Below are 15,473 nucleotides of genomic sequence, written 5' to 3' on the forward strand. Positions count from 1 at the left end.
GCTTCAGCGCTATACGGTTTAGGGCTCAGTTCTGCGGTCACTGACAAGTGTATGTGAACTGATGGTGTTCCTCGTAGAGGAGTGAGAGGGCAGCCGGTGCCGGCCGTTCTGCGCGACCTCGTACTGCAGCGGCTCGCCCGCCTGCTCTTCATCAACTTTGATACTGACTCACCAAAGGTATGGCATTATTTTTATTTTATTTATTTTATAATATCAAGTGACGGGACGAACAAGTCATGCGCCTGATGGTAACAGTTGCAGTGCCACTTTGAGCTAAAGCTCTAGATTTAAAAATCGCAAAGATTTTAGGGGCACTGCCACTGCGCCCATCACCCTGAGACAAAAGTTGACAAGTCCCATGTATCCGTAATTTCACCAGCACCCTTACTCTTCAAAACCGAAGCACAGTATTGCTCATATTTATTACTGATTGGCGATAGAAATAGGTAAGGTGGCAGTACTTCCCTGGACGAACTCTTTCACAAGGAGCTCCACTGCCACTAAAATTTTCTACATCACTCATGTAACTAACATTAGTGTTATAAGTATCTGCTGCTGGATTGTTGTTGTTGTGTTATATTGCAGCACATATTATTGCTACATAATTAATTTCATTGCACATGGGCACGCGAGCATATACACTCATATATACATGCGTGCACGCGAGCTCCTGTATATGTGAATGCGTCTGTCTGTATTAGAAACTGTTGGAAGGAAACAAGCAAGTGGTTTTCTTCTTACGCAATTATTAATACGTATATTAAGCCAGATGTCACTGGTGTCGGGTCAAATTGTCTGATCATATTTTTCAGGAGCACTGAAGAACTTATCGCATGTATGTAACTTGACGAAATCGGACAATTCTCGGGAAGTTAAATTTCGTTTAGTATTTACCCTGCGGGCCCGAATTTCACCATAGTTTTTTCGCACTGAATTCTTTCTAAATGCAATATAAGGATGACAAGAACATTACGTGCCCACGTATATGAAAATTTGTAGCTGAGTTCCGGAAATTCTCGAAGTGCTCGTGCTATAGGCTTCGGAAATGTGGATTACGAGAACAATTCGAATTTTGTAAGCAGTCATAAATTATGAATCGAATAATATCGTTTATTAAGTAAGTATTCAAAATTGGTAGATATTTACATATGTAACTAAGGACAGTTATTAATATAGTCCGTAAGAACAGCCAATTTATGAAATATTTGAGATAATTGCAAAGCCATTTCGAGATAAGAAAATATGGAAATTTGTTGAAAAAACTCAGATATGGATGAACTTAATTTTAAATTCGCCGGCAAATTTTCGACTTTGATTGGTTAATTTGCATTCGGTATCATTGAATTATGTTAAAAGTTTTCCGTTTCTTTGAGAAATGTTTTGACACTTATTCGTATTTTATATTATTACACGATTAGATGTTTAGTTCCTTTTATAATTTATAAATGACGGGATGAATTCATATTTCTCAACGTAAATATGTTACGTATTCGTATACCAATGCATACTTGTAGGTATACAGTAACTATCAGTTTCTGTACAAGTATGTGTGAACATGCATGTTTGAAGATAAACATGTTTATCGTTCGTAGTAAACAAAGTAGGGATATAAAATCCTTAAAAATGTACGATCGCCGCTTTATTATGCCAATTACCCTCAGATGGTGACGTCTTCATAATATTTTCATAAACAACCGCCTCTGGTTAGGGACGAATATGATTTATTGCGGCACTTTCTAAAAATAATAAGACATTTTGTTAAATTGTCAGAAGCAAGAAAAAAAACTTGTTTCCGTTAAAGCATTATACTTACCCAAGGTCTCTCTAATAATATCTTTTTTCATCACACTTGCTCGTAAATGGTACGATTGCATAGTGGCTAACTTGACTATAATACCCCAAATAAAACCCACGGATCTTTTTTTTCCATTACAGACATCGTCTGTAAGGAGCTTTTTAAATTTGTACCATGACATACTTTCTTCCATAGGTCAGGTTTAAGTTCAAGCAAGGTGGTTACTAAGTTCAATATTAAAACATTCGTTTCAAATTTTATCTAAACGGAACTTACATTGCAATTCAGCCACATACTACTTAAATACTTAGTATTAAGAATTTCTTATTTGTTTTTGATTAATTGATGATGTTGTTTCTTAATTGATTTTGATTATTTTCTGTATAAAACTTTTCCAAATTTTTTTTACAATCCACCTGTGGCCATGACCATTGCTGTACGCGTGTTTGCTTTTTATAACTTTTAGTTCGAGTTGTATTAACTATGGAAGAATTTAAAAAAAATGAAAATAAACCCGCCATTTCATTTGCCAAATCCATTGTTTTGTTGTGAACCATAATTTATGTTGTATTTTTTCCTTTCAAATGTGATGAAAAACATTGTATATATCACAGACGGCAAAAAATACAAACCTCGAGTTACTAAAGCCCTCAGCCCTTGGCTTCGGGCTTCTAATAGACCCTCGTTAGTAATTTATTATTTACCATCCTTATTACACAATTTACTATTATCACATTGATGGAATACACTATAATGCTTGACATCGTGGTGAAAGAATTTGCCAATTGGCGTGAGATACTCGCCGGTTGTTGCCTAGGGCGCGTCAGATGTATAGGAAAGGAATGGTATGTCGTGCGGGTCGTCGTGAATGTTGTCGTGAGGCTCCTTTCGTGCAGCCACTACTATACCTACTATTAACAATATATGAAACCAATATATACATACAGTTCAGGAGACCGGATCTAAAATTTTCAATTCCGTATTCTGTACTAGACTAGAGCAGTCTACACACAGCTCAGTCATTAAATATATTTGTATGAAATGTGTAACGTAAAAGCACCCATTCGTTTCATTATGACTGTTTTGTACCAGGGTGACAACAGCGGTGTGGTAGCCGGTGTGCAGGTGAACCCGCGCACTGGTTCGCGACTCAAGGCAGAGGCGCGCTGCGACGGCGCGCCTCTCCCTCCGGCTTCGCCGCGCTTCGCCCGACACAACCACAATCATCTTGGTAAGTTACCGAAACGTAATTGTTTTAGTTGGTAACATCACTGTCTCGGGGGCTGTTATATTTAATGTGATTGTCAACATTACTTTGCAACTATGTAATTACTAATACAAGACCGAAAACTAAGAAAAATTCCTTCTATTCGATTGGATGCGAACCATTGCCTTCAGCATACCGTGGCAGACGCTTTCCCAACTGAGCTACGGCTAATTTTTAATAACGTATTGCCGTAGCGTCATATGTGAAAAATGTATGAAAGTTTTTTTCACACAGCCAAGTGCCTTGAAAGCTACCAGTGGCTAATTTATTGTAATATTAAGTTTATTGAATATCACGATTTTTTTATAATACTTAGTGACAGAACGCACAAGTCGTGCGCCTGGCAGTAGGCGTCACGCCTGTCCATAACAGTTGCAGTGCCGCTCAAAGGGCACTTCCACTGAGCCCGTCATCCTGAAACATAACTTGAAAAGTCTCATGTGTCTGTAATTTCACTAGCATCCTTACCCTTCAAATCCGAAACGCAGTAATACTCGCATTACTGCTTGGCCGCAGAAATGGGTAAGGTGGCAGTACAATCCTGGACGAACTCTTTCACAAGTAGCCTCTACTGCTACCTGTTTTACTACCATGATATTCATTTACTTTTTGCGTATCTATAATAATCTGAACTATATACAAATCTGAATTTATTCACTTCTTTTGAGAATATATGAGACCATCGGCCGAGGTATGTTTATCAAATAGGCTTCAAGAAGAGGTTATGCAACTTGCATCTTAAAAATGCACACACATAATGGTCGACTCATAAGTTCTCTTCTGAAACATACTTTCGCTGGCAGTTGGCACGCTTGGCAAGCCTGGTAGTCTCTCAGAGCTCTCCATAATTTCAAGTACCCTCGCATAAAACATTGTTGTATAAGATTGCAGGTAACATATTAACATCCACTAATGTAATGTTCAGATATTAACTGCGAATTTCAGTTACAATATTTCATCTTCTTGACAAAATAATTCGTCTTTGCAACGTGAATTATTTTAGTATAAATCTAAAAAGTTTTTTACCGTCCGGAACGTATGCCTTTGGTGTTCGGAATTAAATTTAGAAAAACCTTTTTTTTTTTGCAATTTTTGCTAAAAGCGAAATTTATTTAGTACAACAAAAATTGTTACTTCATATATTAATTTTTGTTGTTTTACTCAAGTTATTTCCAGCTTTGCAGTTTACTTATTCTGCCTAATTTTATTTCCCGTGAGTATACAAGATTACCTATTAAATACTAACAATCTCGCAGGACTATCGAGTATAACTAACATCACTTTGTTCCATGACTTTGCTGTAACTCTGTTTTTTGCTATTTGGCTGAATACCGAATAGCTAAAAACATAAGGAAGAAATAAGAAAAATCACAGTAAATTATCAGATAATTTTTATTAATGTTGAACATACATTGCAAATCCGCGAACGCGCAATTTTTCGCTTCTTTATCTAAAATGAACTTAACTAGGAAATGTAACATAACTAAGTTATTTTTCTAAGAGATTAAAAAAGGTAATATAGGAAATGAATACTACCTACTTATTATGTAGGTCACTTTAGGCTAGATAAACGCTAACAAAATCGTTTATTTTATATCTAATATTTTGTTTTATATTTTTGATGTGTAACTAGTAACGGTTGAGTATTCAGCATAAAAGTTTGGTAATTGTAAGATTTAAGAGGGAGATCATTATTCACTCACCATGTATTTACTTATATACTTTACTTATTATTCCAAACACTGTTTATAAAGCTGGCATATTCGTTTCTTACAGATACGATCATTGTTACGAAATAATAATACAATAATGTGCCAGACAACTACTCCTAGTCTAGCCTAGTCTCAAATTCCCTGGAATTCTAGAGCAACGGAATTCACACTTCCTACACTAGGGAAACCCTGTAACGAGGATGCCATGGATACACACATAGACAACCACAAATTACATCCAAACTTAAGAGAGTAATAAATGTAGGCTATACAAATATTTCTCCCGGCCCGGGAATCGAACCCGGGACCTCTGCGTGGCAGTCCAGTATAGTAACCGCCACAGAGGCAGTTTCTTTGCTATACTCATAGGTGTGCTTATGTTTTTCGGTGGCACAGCGATTAGAAGGTAATATGGGTGCTTGATGAAGAGGTTCCGGGTTCGAGATACAACAACGCTATAAATATCTCATTTCCATTACATCGGGAAGTATGTCTTACATTTTTAACTATATGAGATATTGTACTCGTAATAGAGCCTTCTTATACTACCTACGTACGGAGTTCGGAGTACGGGTTCGCCCTCCGCTGGACCTACGGCCTACGGCCTGAGCTCTTATGATTTTATTTTAAAAAATGAAAATAGCTCTAATGGCGGCCATATTTAAAAACTACAGAAATATATTTTGACCACAAATTACTGTCAAGCAGTCTTAGAAATCTTTTCGTGCCAATTTGAAGCCCGAGCAAAGCAAGTTTTTTCAACAGTTATATACAGAAAAAGTGAGCGCTTATATAGCGGTTATATCGAAAATCAGCGGAAACGAAATTTCTACGCCAAGTTATGATTTTGAAGATATATTTTCGTCGGATAGAAAGAACATTTTTTGTCTGCTGCCAAAAACGCTTGCATGGCAGCCATGTCGAAAAATGGCGAAAAATAAATGTTGACCTCAAATTATTATCAAGCACTCCTAGAGACTTCCACATGCCAATTTTCAAAGGGATCTGGTGTAGGTCAATGGGATCAGAGCAATTTTTTTTTCTGTCGCCAACGAACGCTTGTATATTGAAAATATTGTAAATATATGTATATTGAAAAATGGCGAAAAACTAATGTTGATCACAAATTATTATCAAGCATTCCTACAAGCCTCCACATGCCAAGTTTCAGCTAAATCAGGCTAAGTATTTTTCGGCAGCTATTTTTATAGAAAAAAAAACGCTTATGTGACAGCCTATTACAAAAATGATGAAAAAAACGTTTGACCACAAATTATGATTAAAGACTCCTAAAGACCTCCGCATGTCAATTTTCAGCCGGATCGAAGCAAGTTTTTCTTCGGCCGCCTTTTACATTCACCATCTTGATTTTTCTTTTGTCACAGGCCGTTAACCACTATTTACCCTCTACGACATTCCTTCGAGCATTTTCTACCTATCTCTAATAAAATACGGTGACATTTGTATGGCGGCCATCTTGTTTATTTGAATGTATTTTTTTACTTTCGGCAGGAATAGGCCGAGGTCATAAAAGTGCACAAATACCACGTATTAGTTTTTGCAGGCCGTTGATCTTTTATATTTTCCACATTCAGGTTTTTTCATATTTGATTGTTTGCTTTGTAGCCTATCCGCGTATGACGGTTTAAATATCTTTTTCAATCATATCGGGAAGTATGCGTTATATTATTCTAATTTTCAGGATTTGTAGCTTTATATCCATATTAAATTTGTTATAGGCCCAATAATAGATGTTGCAGTTTATTTGTTCTTTAAGAATATATTGGATCCTGAAACGAAATGTCCTCGAAATAAATTACACTGTGAAGCTGCCTCCGGGCAGATAAACGACGCTCTGTACCATAGACAGTTGCGATATTTTCTTTTATGTGACGATATGGTAAGTATCGTGTTCTCTAAAAGTGGAAATTTTTCAGAAAGGCCATGGTTCCGACTCACCAGTTTTGTATTTTATTGTAACTTTTCCAAAATATTTTAGATCAAGTTTTTTGAGTATTACAAAATATTTGACGCAATTAGTATTTGTTTTATTATCAATTTGATGTATTTCTTGAAGAATTGAAGTCCTCTATAGGCGCGCAAAAATTAAGGGCGAGTAGAGTGAGCTCCAGACAATTTAGAGAATTTCAAAATAATGGTGACAGAGACCATTATAACACAAAAATGTCCTGTACAACAGATATAATCGCAGCCTTTTAAGACCCTTTCCCAGTACAATGGGAAAAGCGCTAAACGACCATTGTAAATTAAAATGTACTTAACAATTATCCTGTTTTTTGTACATAAGTTCTTTGGTACTAAACATAAAGCTAACTATAATATAATAACATGCTTCAGACCCGCGCAAGTATGCCCTCAGTTTTGTATGAAACACGTATACACGTACACTAGATACCCTATGGTCATATAAAATGTATAACGCTAAATTTGAATGCGATATTTTCACAATAATGTACAGTGAGCGTTTACGTGATCATAAGAATATGAATCACTTCACATATAAATGTACATTTTGATGTACACGGGGCTTTAGGAGGATATGTCCACAAAGATAGATATTATATTCACCTAGTTAACACAAGCTAGCCAACACAAGCGGCTGTGTCGATGTAGTTGCGTGTTTGCATCGATGCAGTCGCGTGTTTTTGTATCGCTGCTAATATTAGCCGTGTGTAACCACTCTGAAAGTTGAATATGTTTTATTGTTTACTGTTATTAATATTTATTTAAGATTCTTGGGTCTCCTATTATTAATATTATTTATGTTTGTTTGGGTTTGAGTCAGTTTTTGGGTTCATGGACCGTCACTGGTTCTATTCACAAATTCCAAAATAAATAACTGTCCGTTCTTAAATTTGGGCGAAAAACACGAATGTCTTTTTGTTTTTCCTAATAAAGAAAGCTTATAATCTTATAGTAAAAGGTCCAACCTTTTGCGGTTAACGGGCACTACAAGATTCGTCATATCACTGCACTGGATAAGTGAAGCCACGCCACGTCGCGGGTTCGCGAAACTGTAAAAAAAAATAGTCAACTTCTTTATCAGCTGATCGCTACAAGAAGGCAAGTTTTTTAAAGTAGTTGAATTGTGTAGGTAGGTACACACCCAGTATTTACCTGTTTACACCTATGCCTTACATATTTAATGCGAGGATTACTGCGTTCTGGTTTTGAAGGGTAAGGGCGCTGGTACAGGCACATGGGACTTATTAACTTATATTGGACCGTTAAAAATATACCGAGTTAACACGACGGCGACGGGTCTACAATAGATACACGCATCAAATTTCGCATATCCAATATTACTGTGGGCTCTGAGCCTATTGAACGGTCTGATGTGAATAATGTTACCAAGAATTCTTATTCAATATCAGATTCACCGATGTAATCTGATGCAGATTGGAAGAAATGTATAGTGAATCTTGATGAACCTTTCTATAGTGAAATTGAAACGTCGAATACATTAGCAAAGTTCTTAATAAAACTTAAAAAAAACAAAATTTATTTATTAAAAATAAGTTTTGTTTAGGATTACGCCTTTATAATATTTATTAATAAAAATATTTGTTAAGAAATATTTGTTATTATTAACGAAAAGTAATCATTATAATCCAAAAAAATATCTGGTACTTATATTAACTGGCCTATTATGTCTCTTATTACTTTGGAGTACGGTACTAACTTCTAACATAAGTTTAAACTATTAAACTTATTGGTGGTGCGAAATGAAGATGTATAATACCGATAAGTAGTGGACTGTATTTTTGCGATTTTTGTTAATTACGTTAAAAGGTACTAGTAGTACGAGTAACTGCACTTGCAAGTAGTTTCCTATAAGGACTGGAACAAGTATATAGTAAGAACAGGAAAAATGATGGGAACATGCACACTCACCTTTTCTTTCGTTGCGCTGGCAGCAATTCCGTCTGGATACGGCCGCCACAGGAGGAAAAATCCTCAGGTTCACTACTGAGCACAGTACAGTGTATTGCGAACAAACGAAACTATTAAAAACCACAATCGCGCTAATTAGCCATTTTTATGATGCACACAGTTCAGTGTCATAGGTTAGACTATCGTCTTATTTTTGTTGCCAACTCATTGGCCGGTGAAAGAGACGACAGCATCAAAAGTGCGCATGTCGGAGGAGGATGGAGGATACAAAGGAAGGAAGTCCTCGCAAGTGCTAAGATCTACCCTATACTATTTTTGATAAATGTCTAATACAAAAAAAAAGAAAATATGAAACCCAACACTTATATTAGAAACATATTATTATTACTCAAGAAACAATGGATAAACAAACCAATCGAATGTGTCTAGTTTAGTCTAGAATTATTGCTGAATAAAAATGTTTTAGCGCACCCCTAATTTGGATTCTGTTTAATTAATTGGATAACGGTCAAATTACACAATGTAGTGTTGACATAACCCGTGATTACAAACCTATATTGGCGGTTCCGCAAGTTTCACAAAGACAAATTGTACGAATAGTAATAATGTGAGATGACAAAAGCACTAATGTTTGTTTTTAAACAAATTGCGATTGTTTCTAACAACAACTTCTTGTGAAAGTTCGTTTAGGAAAGTACTGCCACCTTACCTATGTCTGCCACCAAGCTCACATTAATAACATTGCTGTGTTCTGATTTTGAAGAGTTAGGGTGCTGATGAAATTATAGGCACATGGGATTTGTCAACTTAAGTCTCAATATGTCAGGCGCAGTGGCAGTGCCCCTCAGATCTTTGCGATTTAAAGCTCTAAGTTGCACTGCAACTGTTGGTCGGCACGACTTATTCGTCTTGTCACTTGGGCGTTTTGGGGGCTCCACCTACATCTTGGAGCCCAAGCTAACCTCACCTGCAAGTGGTGCGCCTGCTGATAGGCGGACGAGGCTCTAGCGAGGGGTCTAGAGAGGCTCTAGGGAGGGGGCTCTTTCGGGGGTTGGGAGGTCAGACGGCAGTCGCTCCCGTAAAAACCAACACCGCCAAAACAACTTATGGAAGTCGTCAACAGAAGGATATGGCATAGGGATAGGGCGCCGCCGCAAAACGGCGTGCAGGAGCCTCGCCCGACTTCTGTGGCAAGTGGACTACGGCTACCGTGTCAAGGGTGGGCACGGTTAAAGAGGCGAGCCCCTACCCATCGCAGGAAGCTCCGCTTTGCCACGTGGAACATTGACACGCTGACTGGACTCGCGAGGGAGCTAGCAGACGTGCTTTCCAGGCGGAGGGTCGCCGTGGCGTTCCTGCAGGAGACTTGGTGGAAAGGCAGCAGATCCCGGCTCATTGGGAATGGCTACAAGCTGATCTACACCGGTGCTCTTGGGGGCGTGAACGGGGTGTCCGTGGTGCTCTCCGAGGAGTTTCACGATTACGTCCTGGAAGTGAAACGCTTTAGCGACCGGCTTATGGTAGTGAGGGTGCTTATCGAAGGGGTCGTGACCCACTTGATAAGCGCCTACGCACCTCAGGCCGGTTGCAGCGACACGGACAGGGCGAGGTTCTGGGATCAACTCGGGGAAGTGCTGAGTGCCATTCCTTTGTCGCAGGCAGTCGTCTTGGGTGGCGACCTGAACGGTCATGTGGGTGAGGCGTGCGAAGGGTTCGAGCGGGTCTATGGTGGCTACGGGTACGGCAGTCGCAACGCGGAGGGAGGAGACATCCTCACAATGTGTGCGGCGGCCGACCTCGCCATCGTGAATACGTTCTTTCAAAAGAACCCCGAGCATTTAATCACCTACAGGAGCGGCGGACACGCCACCCAAATCGATTTCCTACTCACCAGGAGACACCATATCAGCAAAGTGGCCAACTGCAAGGTCATACCAGGTGAGAGTCTCACTGCGCAACACCGTCTTCTTGTCATGGATCTCCGCGTAAAGCCGGCCGACAAGCCCGCTGAGCGCTGCCGACGCCAAATCAGATGGTGGCGGCTTGATAGTACCACGTCCCAGGAGTTCATCTCAGCAATGGGCGATAAATGCGCCGACACTGAAGGTGATCTAGTCCAGAACCACTGGGCCAACATTCAGGCTGCCATATCTGAGGCGGCGAAAGCGGTGCTGGGCATGTCCAAGGGTGGTCGCAAATGTGACAAAGAAACTTGGTGGTGGATCGACACAGTCCAGAGGGAGGTGAGGGTGAAGAAAGTCCTCTTCAAAACGTGGCAAGCGTCCGGATCTTCTGAAGACCGCGACGCATATAGGGATGCCAAACGTGCCGCTAAGAAAGCTGTAGCTAGAGCCAAACGGGACCACTTGCAGCCGTTGTATGACAAGTTGGAATCGTCTGAGGGGCAGAAGCTTATCTTTAAGCTGGCACGTTCGAAGGTCTTAGCAGCACAAGATATTTCCAAGTGTCGCTGCATTAAAGACCCTCCCTTGCAACCTTGGCAACCTTATATGTGAGGTCGACGCGGCGAAGGAGAGATGGCGGTCATATTTCCACGAGCTGCTGAATCAGCAGCACAGAGAGGTGCAGCCACCGGTCCTCCCTCCGAATCAGGGACTATTCGACAGGTAACGCCTGAGGAAGTCCACTTATCGCATGAAGAATCGGAAAGCTGTCGGAGACGATGGGGTTCCCATCGAGGCCTGGAAGGCAATGGGTCCCCGTGGTGTGGGCATCCTTACCGGCCTCTTTAATCGCGTGCTCCTCACTGGTAAAATCCCTAACCAATGGAGACTGAGTATTATCACTTCAGTCAAAGGGAAGGGATCGGTGCAGGAGTATGGCGATTATCGGGGCATAAAGGTCATGTCCCACACCATGAATCTCTTCGAGCGTATAATAGACTCTCAGGTTTGAATTAATTATGGAAGACAGTTTAAAGCGGATTTTTCCAACCGAAAAAAACGTAGTAATATGTGGAGATTTCAATGTAAACCTGTTGGAAAACTGTTCTACTTCTGTAAGACTCATTAGTTTATTTCAAAGTTTTAACTTGATTAATCTTTTTTTAGAACCAACTCGCATTACTGCCTCCTCTTCTACTTGTATTGATAACATCTTTTGTAATACAGACGCAGTGTCTAAATCAATAATAAATTGCTTAAGATCCGACCATAGTGGCCAATTGGCTTCTTTTAATTGTAAAATGAGCAAGAAGGTAGACCAATTTCTCTGCAGACCGATTACCACAGAACGATAATTAGATTTCAAAATAATATCGGCAATAGTTTAAATTCCCTATCCCATATACCGGAGGATCCAAATACTTTATATAACACGATATTTGGTTTAATTAAAAATGAATTTGACAATATATTTAAATCGAAAACATTAACTTTCTATAGAGAGACTAAATTCAACGACTGGGCAACAGTAGGTATTCATAAGAGTAGGTCTCGTTTGTATGAGCTATATGCTATGAAAATTTATAATACTAATTCCAATTTCATAGAATATGTTAGAATTTATTCGAAAATATTTAAAAAAGTTTGTGTAGCTGCTAAGGTTAAGTTTCACAGTGACAAAATCAGACAATCGATAAATAAATCTAAAACTACTTGGAGCATAATAAATAAAGAGTCAGGCAGGGCTACACTACACGATAGAGATATAGTTTTAGAATTAGACAGCAAACTTATAAAATCTAAAGATAAAGTAGCCCAAGCTTTTGAATCGTTCGTTTCGGAAATTGCTGTGAACACTACAAAATCATTAAATTCCTCCCTTTTCACTTGCTATTGATCTCATAAAGGAAAATGTTAACGTTTGTGGCACTTTATTTAATTTTCGTCATGTTAATCCACAAGACATCATAAAAGCGTTTAAGTCAATACATGTTAAAAAAACTGAAGATCTCTGGGGCATATCAACTAAAGTTATAGACTCAGTTATTAATCTCATTTCCCCACAGTTAGCTGTAGCTTTCAATAGGTGCGTTGACGAAGGTGTTTTTCCCGATTTAATGAAGTACAGCAAGGTTATTCCCTTATTCAAAGGCGGTAGGAAAGTTGATCCTAGCAACTATAGGCCCATTTCAATTTTACCAGCTTTAAGTAAAATATTCGAAAAGGTTATGCTAACTCAATTACTGTCCTATTTCGGCAGGAATCATATTTTTCATAGTGAACAATACGGGTTTACTAGTGGTAGATCGACTAGCGATGCGGGGGTAGCGTTACTAAAACACATCTTTGATGCTTGGGAAAGGTCCCAGAACGCTATTGGTGTTTTCTGTGACCTCTCAAAGGCATTTGATTGCGTTGATCATAATACTCTTATTAGGAAGCTGGAACATTACGGTGTAAATGGCAAGGCATCGAAACTTGTCTCGTCATATCTCAACGGTAGAATTCAGAAAGTAGACATAAATGGAGTGACTTCTTTGGGTTCTCCAGTAAAAATGGGTGTTCCGCAGGGCTCAATACTTGGACCTTTCTTATTTCTGATTTATATTAATGATCTGCCATTCTTTGTTAAGGACCATTGCAAAATAGTGTTGTTTGCTGATGACACATCCTTGATTTTTAAAACAGACAGACATGACATTAATTATGACCGTATTAATGATACCCTCTCTAAGGTAGTTTATTGGTTTAATGCTAACAATTTATTGCTTAATGCCAAGAAGACAAAATGTGTTCAATTTGAATTACCTAAATACGTAAAATCGACTAGTCCAAGCATAGAAATAAACGGAGAAAAGTTAGACCTTGTTAATAAAGCAGTCTTCTTGGGAGTGATCTTAGATAGTAAACTTCAGTGGTTTCCACATATATCGTCCCTGGCCAGCAGATTAAGCTCCGCTGCATACGCAGTTCGCAGAATACATGAGCTTACCGATGTTAGTACTGCTAGACTAGTTTACTTTAGTTATTTCCATAGTATAATGTCCTACTACGGGATTCTCATGTGGGGTAAAGCGGCAGATATTCAAACCATATTTGTATTGCAAAAACGAGCGATTCGTTCTGTGTACCGTCTAGGCTCTCGGGTATCTCTCAGAGAAAAGTTTAAGGAGACTGGTATCATGACTGTGGCATCACAGTACATTTACTCAAATATTTTATATGCCCGTAAAAATATACATAATTTCAATAAGAAAGAAGATATCCATAATATTGACCTTAGAGCTAAGTCCAAACTCATGGTACCACGATTTCGTTTAACCAAGGTAAACAACTCTTTTATGGGGAACTGTATACGTTTTTACAATAAGATTCCGGAGCATATATTAAGTTTATCATTTCCTAAGTTTAAAAACTACATTAAAAATATTTTGATCGAAAAATCATATTACAAAATTGAAGACTACGTGTTAGATAAAGATGTATGGAAAGACGACATGGCTCCAGAATCCACCCAAATTTGATTCAAAGTGTATTCCATAGCATTTAAGTTTATTTGAAAAGAGCAGAGTTTCTTGCTCGTTCTTCTCAGGGAGGTCAGCGTAGTGAACGAGCAGTAGCTTAAATGTGACGTTTTCAAGTATAAATTTATTTTACCTATGGAATAAATAATCTTTGACTTTGACTTCTCGGATCCGACAGGAGAGTGCTGTCTCGGAGGGTCAATATGGGTTTCGACCTGGTCTTGGGAAATAGATCCTGTTTTTGCCCTAAGGGTCATCATGGAGAAATACAGATTGAAGAATACGCCTCTGCATTTCATGTTTCTTGACATGCAGAAGGCCTTCGACTGTATCCCCCGTGTAATGATCTGGTGGGCACTGAGATCCAAAGGGGTACCAGAAGCTTATATTGACATCATCCGAGACATGTACCGCGATTCCGATACCATGGTTAGGACTGCTGTTGGTGACACTAAACCCTTCCCTGTCACAGTCGGAGTTCACCAGGGCTCAGTTCTCAGTCCCTATCTGTTCAGCGTGATATTAGACGAGGTCTCAAGCTCCATACGAGACATGCATGAGCAACCCCCGTGGATGCTTATGTACGCTGACAATATCGCGCTGGCGGATGCGGATAGAGGGAGACTGGTACGACGAGTGAATGTGTGGAAGGAGTCGCTTGAGAATGGCGGTCTGAGACTAAATGTGGCGAAGACTGAGTACATGGTCTGCAAAGCTACAGATCCCCTACCCGTACGCATAGGCGAAGACGCGGTCGAGCCTACGGGCCAGTTTAAATACTTGGGATCTGTACTTAGCACGTCCGGAGACATCGACTGCGACGTCAAAGCCCGAATCGCAGCCGCTTGGGCAAAGTGGCGTGAGGTGATTGGTGTCATTTGTGACCCCAAGATGCCGCGTTAAGCTGAAAGGACAGGTCTATAAATCCATCAGTAGGCCTGTCCTTTTATATGGCAGTGAAACGTGGCCCGTACTTGAGCGTCATAAGCAGGAGCTGCGTGTCACGGAAATGAAGATGCTGCGCTGGATGTGTGGAGTTTCACGGAAAGACCGTGTCAGAAACTCCCGCATCCGCGGCAACCTTCACGTCCGTGACATTGCAGATAAACTGCAAGAAAGCCGCCTACGTTGGTACGGCCAGATCTTACGGAAACTGGCATGCTACGTGGGAAACAAATGTCTGGCTATGCCACCTCCGCCGGGCCCCGGTAGAAGGGGCAGACACAAGAAGTGCTGGATTGACGTCGCCAAGGGTGATATGCGTGCCAATGGTCTCACCACTAAGGATGCCGAAGACCGTGCAAAGTGAAGGAGAAAAAGTAGGAAAGCGGACCCCGGGCTCCGCAGCAACACTGC

At 39.7% G+C, this 15,473-nt stretch overlaps 1 protein-coding gene across 1 annotated transcript in view; it reads left to right on the forward strand.

Annotated features, from left to right (window-relative positions):
* The window catches only part of LOC113229970 (neuronal acetylcholine receptor subunit alpha-3-like), a 67,760-nt gene that overhangs the window by 40,744 nt on the left and 11,543 nt on the right, over positions 1–15,473 (forward strand). Inside the window, exons 7-8 of the mRNA XM_026463672.1 lie at positions 78–177; positions 2,888–3,026. Of these exons, the coding sequence (XP_026319457.1) occupies positions 78–177; positions 2,888–3,026 (239 nt within the window). The remainder of the gene's footprint in view (positions 1–77; positions 178–2,887; positions 3,027–15,473) is intronic.

The sequence above is a fragment of the Hyposmocoma kahamanoa genome, unplaced genomic scaffold (assembly GCF_003589595.1).
Source record: "Hyposmocoma kahamanoa isolate Upper Pololo Valley unplaced genomic scaffold, ASM358959v1 63, whole genome shotgun sequence".
In the NCBI taxonomy this organism is placed as follows: domain Eukaryota; kingdom Metazoa; phylum Arthropoda; class Insecta; order Lepidoptera; family Cosmopterigidae; genus Hyposmocoma; species Hyposmocoma kahamanoa.